The following is a 9,384-nucleotide window of genomic DNA, read 5'->3' on the forward strand; positions in this document are numbered from 1 at the left end:
CTCTCTCTCTTTCTTTCGAGTCAGAGTCTCACTCTGTTGCCCAGGCTGGAGTACGGTGACACGCTCACAGCAGCCTTGACCAGCTGGACTCAGGAGATCCTTCTGCCTAAGCATCCTGAGTCCCTGGGACTACAGGTGTGTGCCACCATGCCCGACTAATTTTTTTACTTATTGCCAAGATGAGGCCTCGCCATGTTGCTCAGGCTGGTCTCAAATGCCTGGGCTCAGACAATCCTCTTTCTCAGCCTCCCAACATGTTGGGATTATAGGCATGAACCACCATATGAAAAAACAATGAAAAACAATGAGTATTCTGAACATGCTTGTAGATCCCTATGGTCTATAGGATGAAGAAAGTAGACTTTGAAGAATTTGTAAAATCTAGCCCTTCCAGCCCTGCCAATTAACTTCTTCCCCTAAAATGCCCTAAGAGCAAGGAGCTTCCTGCATTCAGTTTTTTCTTGAATTTAGAATAGTATCTAACACAGAAATGTCTAAACATAATGCTAACTTTCAAGAAACAATCTATTCTGTTTCCCCAAAATTGGTGATATTTTTCAAGTCAGAACTTCTAAAGGTGTACTTATGGCAATTGAAGAAGTAGGACTAAGTGATCATACAATTTTTTCATCCAGAATTTCTTGGGAGACTAGCCCCCACTTGAGTCCAATCAGATCCAACAAACAATAGAAAAATACATAAACAAATATTATAATTAATGTCTCGAGTGATTCAGGATTTGGCAAAAGACATTTGAGCTTCTACTTCCTGTTTTTCAAAATGAGTTACTCAGAGAATGATAGCTAAGATTACTCTCAGTTCATTTTAAACAAAGTTACTCCGGAATTGAAAGAGAAAAGAACTAGGTTATTCTGTATAGAAATTCCTGCTGGGAATGCAGTGGGGTGTGGGAGTCTCTGGTATAAGGAAGGAGGCAAATTTTGTCTGCAGAAGGCTCATTGCAAATGTTTGTGACAGAGGCAGGAATCTAGAGAATGATACTTCTGTTGTGATGGTGTATGGCGTGAGTCACTTAACAACAGTGATACACTCCGAGAAATGCGTCCAGAGGGGACTTCATAATTGCGCGAACATCCCAGAATGCACTCATACATACTTAGACGGTCCAGTCTACTACACGCCTAAGCTATGTGGTTTAGTCTACTGCTCTTAGGCTGCAACTTGTATGGTATGGCACTGCACTCAGTGCTATAAGCAACTGTCACACAATGCTAAATATTTGTGCATCAAAACATAGAAAAGGTAACGTGTTACCCCATGGCATCAGGACTGCCAGATGTCACTAGGGGGCAGGAATATTTCAACTCCTTTATAAACTTACGAAAGCACTGTGTATATGAGCATATGAGGTCCTCTCTTCTTGGACTGCGATGAGTTACATTTAAAGAGAACTAGGTTAATCTGGGGAAAACAACATAATAAAAGTAGATTTCCTGATTTTAGAACAGCACATTTAATATACCTGAATGCCTTCCTTTACTTTTCAACTAAGACCACCTTGACTTAAGGTTGTCCATTCTGAGACATTTAAGGTCTTGTTTGTTGAGATTAAAATGCACCACATCTTTAAAATAAATAAAGCAAAACAAAAATGTGCCTTAAACAAGTGAAGATTTTCCTGAGTTAATTCTTAAGCAAAATGGCAAAAATGAGCACTTTATCTCTCACCACATGGAGGACAAGATCACAAATAGATCATTGTTGCTCTTGCAAGATGGTAACACACACTGATTTTTTTTCTAAGAAAATGATGACTGCAGTCTCCTGGCTTTGTACTCAGTGTGATCCTAACCTCTACGTAAGGCAACTCAGAGGCACAGACTTCAGTGATTCTCCAGCAGCATGGGACTTGTTGGTTCTTCTTGTTTAAAGAAAAGCTTAGGGTCAGGATTTATTCTGCTTCCCGTGGGGTCTTCCCTATACCCACTGGCTCTTGAGTAGATACAACTTTACAGTTAAAGTGACTTTTTAAAAATCTAAGCTACTATGGATATTTAGTAATAATTATTCCCAAATACATGCCAAGCTTTCATCAGATGTGGAAAGCTGTTTCCCTCTCTCACGGTGACTAGGATTCTGCCTCATGAAGTCATGATGATGGACAAAGTTACCAAACCTTCTACAAGAATCCTTCCACAGGCATGAGCACTTGCAAAATCATTACAAAAATCGATACTTCTGCAAAGAAAACTGCCTCTTATGGGGTGGACAATTGACATTATAAAACATTCAAAATGATAATTCACTATATATTCACTGAGTCTCTCCAGTAGGCTCATAAATAAGGCAAGTGAATCATTTTCCCCAAGCTTGATGTGCAGGGATTAGCAGCCTGGCCAAAGTTGCCTCAGTCCAGTGACTGAGCCTCTGGATCCTCTCTTCCTACCTTGTGGGTCCTTTCAACTGTTTCACTTGCCCTAAGCAAAGATAATATACAGATTCCTTGAAGGACTTTCATTGCTCAAAGGCACTATATCTGAAATTCATCATGATTTTGAAGTCATAAAAATAAAAACTGTTCCAGTTTGAAAAGCTGTTTGATAGGTGAACCAATGCTTATGTTAACCGACTTGAGCATTTGAGCATTTTTACATCTTTAAGTCTTTTTTCTTTTAATATTACTTGAAGGTGGTGCCTATTAAATGGGTAATCTTTTACAATATCTAATTGAATTCTAATTTATTGAGTCAAAGGGTTCAGCCTCAAATCATGGTCTATGCTGTATATGATTTATGTATTTTAAAGGGATGTTAAAAATGAGATGTGTGCATTCATTTATAAATTCTACATCAAAAATATTAAACATGAGCTATTAATCTTCATGCTGGTGTTTTAGGGGGAAAATAAGTGATGTGCCAAATTTGCCTTGAAATGCATCCAGAAACATGATATGGATGACTGGAAAGATAACAGAGAGAGAGAGAGAGAGAGAGAGAGAGAGAGATTTGTGATAAAGGAATTCCTGCAAGATTCATGGTCAACCTAGGTGGTGGACATTCAGTTGCTAAGTTACTCAGATAATATAGAATTATTTGAAATTTGTCATATGTGTGAATATTTTCATGATCAATTGTCAAAGAAAAATATGATTTCTTATTTGATGTATTTTCTAGGGTTAGCTGAAAGGGAAAGAGTCATTAGCTATTTCTGTGAGAAGGTTATTTTCATTGCAATGAGATCACAGTGCAGATAAGGATGAAGTTCTATTCTATACAGACAAAGAAGTTCAGACCAATACAAATAATAAAATTTTCCATCTTGAATAAGTATATGTATTTTTAGTATCAAATTGCACATACCTTCACATGTGGGAGGAGAACCCTCAAACTGCAATTGGGAACTTAGCTTGCAGGTCAGAGTGTCAGTCCCCAGCAAGGTGTACCCAGGATGGCACTGGTACTTCACGAAGTCTCCTAGAATAGGTCATACAACAAACTAGGAAATTGTGTTTCTATGACATTTGGAGTGTGTACAGTGTTAAACATATACGACTACTCAACGAATCCCATTACTGGGCAAGCCCCATTAGGATGATGCTCTCTTAAGCTTAACCAATGTTCGTGCAGACATTATGTGGCAGGTTTTCTTCCTTGACTGATACATCTATGTTGGTTCCTCTTCCCCAAAGACTACCGAGAAAAAGATGCTTATGATTTAAGCAAGATTGTAGAATCCAAAGGCTTTAGTGCATCCAGAAAGGGCTCACCTATGACCCTGGCCTAGTTAACACAATGTTCCAATTAACTAAGCCATGCTGAGTGTAGCAGAAATTAGGTCACGTGGTTTGACCAGTGGTCTGAAACACAATGTGACAACAGGATGGGTTTTTAAATTGGTGCTGAGAAATCCAAGGTCACCATAATCATATTGGAAACAAATGCTGTGAATGCTCTCTTAATATGATCAGATAATTATTTAATGAATTAGATCATTAAAATAAAATCATAAAGCAAAATTTATGAAAATTATCACTAAATAACTCTGTATTACATTATAGTTTTGGTGAAAGATCAGTGTTATACTAATCATTCTTTTAGTAACAAATGATTAAGCTCTTTCTCAAGTGCATGAATGTGTCCCCCTAAGTAGACACAATTTCCAAGTCTGTCTCTAAAAAATGTATTTTGAAAAAAAACTAGTAAATGCTATAGAGGAAAAAAATGCGTGAAATGCTCGAAATGAAAAAGAACAATTCAAAACAAAAAAAGTGATGTCAAGAAAGAAAAATACTTTTTATTTGATTCATTGCCTCTGTATAAGCCGTCAGAATACATTCAGGTTTTTCTGACAAATTACCCATTTACTATTATTATTGCAGTGAGCGATGGGTCTAAAAAAATCACACTGCGTTCATGGTATTGTTAATGAAGAAAATATTACCTATTTCAAAATCCTCATCCTCAGTAAGCATTTCTGCTTGTGGAACTGCTGGGGGAGGTTGACATTTCTTGAGCTGAAATGCTAAATGATTGATAGAAAAAATAATAATAGTTTAAATTATTGCATTTACTGAGTAAACCCAAATATTACAAAAAATTACTCATAAAGTTGTTACAATGCTTAAGTACACTAAAATGTTTATACTTATAAATCTTTTTTATAAAATTAACAAGCTTCAAATGCTCATGTGATCATTTAATGACAAGGAATATTTGAAGTCCAAGAAAAAGTACACAATTTTAAAAAATGTGACATTTAAGTAAACACACTTTATATATGTTTGGAATTCAGCGGGAGAAATGATTCAATCATGCCCTGACTCCTTGCCCATATTTAGATTTGATAAGGTCTTGACTGTTTCTGGTCCTGAGATATTCCAGGGGTGGCAGTGTCCATGAGAGATAATGCTCTTATGATCTCCATTTTTCCACATTTTTATAGAGTTCATTGTCAAGACTATTAGAGGTTTGCTTTCACCTTTATTTAGAGTTGCATGTCATTTGCTCTCACACTGTATCTGGGGATTGAATGAATAAAACTATAGAAAGTGTCAAAGGTAAGTCAATGGTCTTCCTAGCAAAGTTTTACCTAAAATATATTTAGGTTAGAGTAAATCCAAGCCTGATATGATGTGAAATAATGAAGATATCATTAAATAAAATGGATCACAGGAAACTCTGGACTCCAGTGCAAGATAATTCTATATACTCTCTCGGTCAGCAGAAAAGTCAGCTGGACACAAGGTCAACACCACGGGAAACACCACGTAGAATTCTGTGTCTTCACCAATGGGGGAAAGTAGACTGACCGTGAAAATTGAGGACAAAGAAACCTCCATTTGAAAAGTCACTGTGGAACTTGAGCAGGACTTGGTTGGTGGAGCTATAGGCTGTCTCAAGGGCTGTGTTGCCACTGAACACACCCAGCTGAGGCGAATTCTGGTCAGGACCATCCCTAGGAAAAACAGAAAGAGCCCTTGGAGAGATACCTATTTATAAATGAGTGATGCTTATGAAAAACTTTACTAATAAATTAATATATTTTTAATAATATAAAAATAATCAAATATGACTATCTTCTAGCTATGTCATCCTCTGGCCTCATCCTCTGTTTTGCCTTTAAAAAAGCTGCTTCATTTGGTCGACTTAATCATTCTAGTTCTTTCTCTCCTCATTCTCATACCCATTGACTCAGGTCCTATCGTCTCAGTCCAACATGTGTTCCAGCCACAGAAGCAGCCTCCCTTCCTGCGCTGGCTACTTACTTCCCACAAAATCTGCTGGTGAGCCAGCATCAGGCTTGTAGCTCTCCTGCCCAAAACCCCAAGGATATTCTCACACTCTGAGAATAGAGCTGGGACCCTTCCCAGGACCCCTGAGCCCTGCGGCAATTGTTTTCACCTATGTCTCACCTCCTGCTCTATCTGCAGGCTCTGACGGGAGCTCAGACACCACACAAACAGACACACACATCACACAGACACACCTACAAGCCACAGACACAAACACCACACACAGACATACACAATTCACACACACACACCACACACAGAAACAAACACAAAACATAAACACTGTCCACACATAGACACACTCTACATAAAACACACACCACACACTGACCCAGACACCACACACACAAACACATCACACAAAGACACACACTCCACAGACAGATACACATACACTAAACAGACACACACACGACACACAGGCACAAACACCACACACACAAACACATCACACAAAGACACACACTCCACAGATAGACACACATACACTACACAAACGCACATACCACAAAGTACACACCACACATAGACATACTCCCCACACACACACCACACATACTTCACACAAATACATATACCACACACACATACAGACACACAAACATAGACACAGATACACTTATAGACTTCCACACATATAGACACACCACATATATGTAGACACACATACCACACACTCAACACACAGAGAGACACATGTACACATATACACATACCAAACACATGTCCACACAGACACAGACATACCACATATCATAAACACAGAAAAAGGATACATACATACACGTATACACCCACACTTATACACCCATAGGCACACTTGTCACCCACGAGCCCTCCTTCTTTTTTGCAGCCATGTATCCCAGGAACCTCTTCCTCTGGTGTCCAGGGCACACCTACCACCCACCCCAGCCTCACAGGAGACTTGCCAGCTTCTGATTTCCCTCATACCCACCTCGGAATGTAATATTTCCAAGAGTACCACATCATAGCAAAGGAGACTGGCAACTTTTCTTTCAAACACATACCACACACACACACACACACACACACACACACACACACACACACACACACACTCTTAAGAAATGTAAAATTAAATAATCTTGAGATAATCTCATGTATTAAAAATAATCTTGGGTATTTCTACCATGTGGCAAAACCCAAATGTACATGATGAAATATATTCTCTATACTTCTGGGTTGCATTGGTAAATTTTTTTTCCTGATATTCACCTAACAAGTTTATTCTAAATACATAATCTGACATACAAGTGGCCTATAAGTTCTAAATTGGAAGTGTTTCACGTGAAAGGTTCTCATACCAAACAGCAATGTAATCATTAACAGCCTCCGTCTGCAAAAGAGTGAAGTTGATGTAAACTCCGTGCCCCGGGGGCACCGTGACAAGCCAAACACAGTCCTTCAAAATCGGATATTCATCTGGAAACCCAGGGGAATAAATGGTGCCATTCTGAGATGTCACATTATATCCACAAGGAGCTGAAAGGAAGCGAAGACAAAATAAGCCCAATACAGTTGATTACAGAAAGTAGAAAGTCAAATATCTCTAAGTCTCCAAAGTACCATCAAAACCAAAATTTCCTCTTTAAGAGATAATTGTGAAATCTTTCTCAACGACTGTTTTGTCAAAATTATTCCCATAAAATCTGAAAACCTTGGAGGAATTATGCTTCAAAGCTAAATTGTCTGAGTTTTATTTAATATATTCTCCAAATCTTCAAAATCCCTTTAGGATAAATTCATTCCTGTAGGAGTAAAATAAAATTCTTAGTCATTTATCACCTGTGACCTGCTAATAACCCCTTGGACTGACCAGTGCAATTAATTACATGGACATTATTTATAAACGTCTTCCTGAATTTTTTATTTTAAGTCACATTTCTAGAGCCTATGTAAGCTAAGAGTGGCATCTAAATTGACTTGCCCTGAAACAAAGAACTTACTAATTCTTCACAAATCTATACCTGAAGAAGTGAGATAACATTACATACATAAGTGGTGTTTCATTGAAATGTTTCCAATTTATATTAGCGTTCAATAATGTGAAGAAGTCTTTTTCTATTCTACTTAATATATTGGTATTTATGGTTTCCATGGCAATTATTTTATTGATGGAAAAATGATATAACCCCATATAAATAGAATAATCTGAAATGCAGTCTTTCATTTAAATAGTGGCATAGTGCATCCCAGTCTTGGACGAGTACCTTTTGAAATCAAACCAAAAGCTAGCAGTTGTGAGATGAGCGTCTCTAACTAGCACAACCTTTCAGGACGTCAAAGACTTGCCACAAAGGGTGTAAAGAGACCAAAATACATTTTAAAAGATACACAAAGAATTAAAACAATTCTAAACACACCAGGCAGCAGTATATGGGACACCACTGAATTAGTTGCACCGAGGTGGAAAACACAGTCATGTAAAATAGATGGAACCTGGCCTGGGATATAGATGCCTTCATCAGAAAAAGGGCGAGTGGAAAACACTGTAGAAGTTTTATAGCTTAATTATTACTAAGTAGGACTTAAAGTCAGACTAACCTGAAGAACTATGGTATCCCTGAGAGCTCCATTTCTGTAGTTCTATGAGGTCAGGGAGGCCCTGATACATGGGACCTATGAAGTGGAACCCCACATCACACTGTCCTCACCACATGCTACCTGTGTCCTTTCCAGATGGTACCCTCTGCTCCTGTTAGACCTCATGGAAGTGTTCCCTTGCTTTCTCCTACCTGGCTGCTAGCTGACTTTGTCTCTTCCTTGAAAACAACTCAAACGTCACAGCCTTCTTCAGGTTTTTCCTGGACTCATCAGGCTCTAGAGACAGGGTCTGCTCAGGGGCCCTGTGGCTACAGAGAGATGGCCAGCCCTCAGTTCAGGGACTGTATCTCCTCGCAGCCCGGACATTATCTCCTGTTATTAGTCCCCACTGCCCAGCTCAGATCATGGCAAACACTAGACAATGCATAACTGATGAGCTGATGAGTGAGATTAGAAACAGAAAGCACTTTAACAGCAAACCCATTGAAACAATTAGCCTGACAGTTCTCATGGTTCAATGCTACTCATTTACTGTGGACTTGTAACTCTCAGATTTCCCTTTTGCATTTTTGCTGTTCAAATGGAAACTTGTAATGGTCTAATTATACTTCTTTTCCACTGGGAAAACAAAACAAAAAATTATAGTTTAAATTTTTTAAAAGAGAAAAGAAAAAAACATGATTTTCTTGAGAGGATACATACCTGGTTCTGGTATCTTTTATGTCACTTAATAGCTCTGTGACAATGAGCAAGTCAGTGATATCTGTCATGATTTGTCCATAAAATTCAAATAATTCAACAAGGTATCTATTGAGTATCTACTGGGAGTTGATTATGTGTCAGGAAGTATGCTCAGGGCTGAGGATACCTTAGTGAACAATGAAGACCCCATCATTGACTTTGTAAAGTTTACAGAATAGTGATGAGGAGAGATACAAACAAACACTATAAATAAGCATAAAATAGCCAGGCTCAGTGGCTCAGCCTGTAATCCCGCGCCTTTGGGAGGCTGAGGTGAGTGGATTGCCTGAGCCCCGTGGGTTCGAGACCCCGCCTGGGCAGCAAGA

General features: G+C 38.6%; 1 protein-coding gene across 1 annotated transcript in view; it reads right to left on the minus strand.

The window, feature by feature from the left end:
- The window catches only part of LOC103259569 (CUB and sushi domain-containing protein 1), a 238,044-nt gene that overhangs the window by 168,089 nt on the left and 60,571 nt on the right, over positions 1–9,384 (minus strand). The window contains exons 7-10 of the mRNA XM_008057227.2: positions 7,078–7,255; positions 5,270–5,415; positions 4,402–4,482; positions 3,321–3,434 (exon numbers count right to left, since the gene is read on the minus strand). Coding sequence (XP_008055418.1) covers positions 3,321–3,434; positions 4,402–4,482; positions 5,270–5,415; positions 7,078–7,255 — 519 coding nt within the window. The remainder of the gene's footprint in view (positions 1–3,320; positions 3,435–4,401; positions 4,483–5,269; positions 5,416–7,077; positions 7,256–9,384) is intronic.

The sequence above is a fragment of the Carlito syrichta genome, unplaced genomic scaffold (genome assembly GCF_000164805.1).
Source record: "Carlito syrichta isolate Samal-C Ts95f unplaced genomic scaffold, Tarsius_syrichta-2.0.1 Scaffold302893, whole genome shotgun sequence".
NCBI classification, from domain to species: domain Eukaryota; kingdom Metazoa; phylum Chordata; class Mammalia; order Primates; family Tarsiidae; genus Carlito; species Carlito syrichta.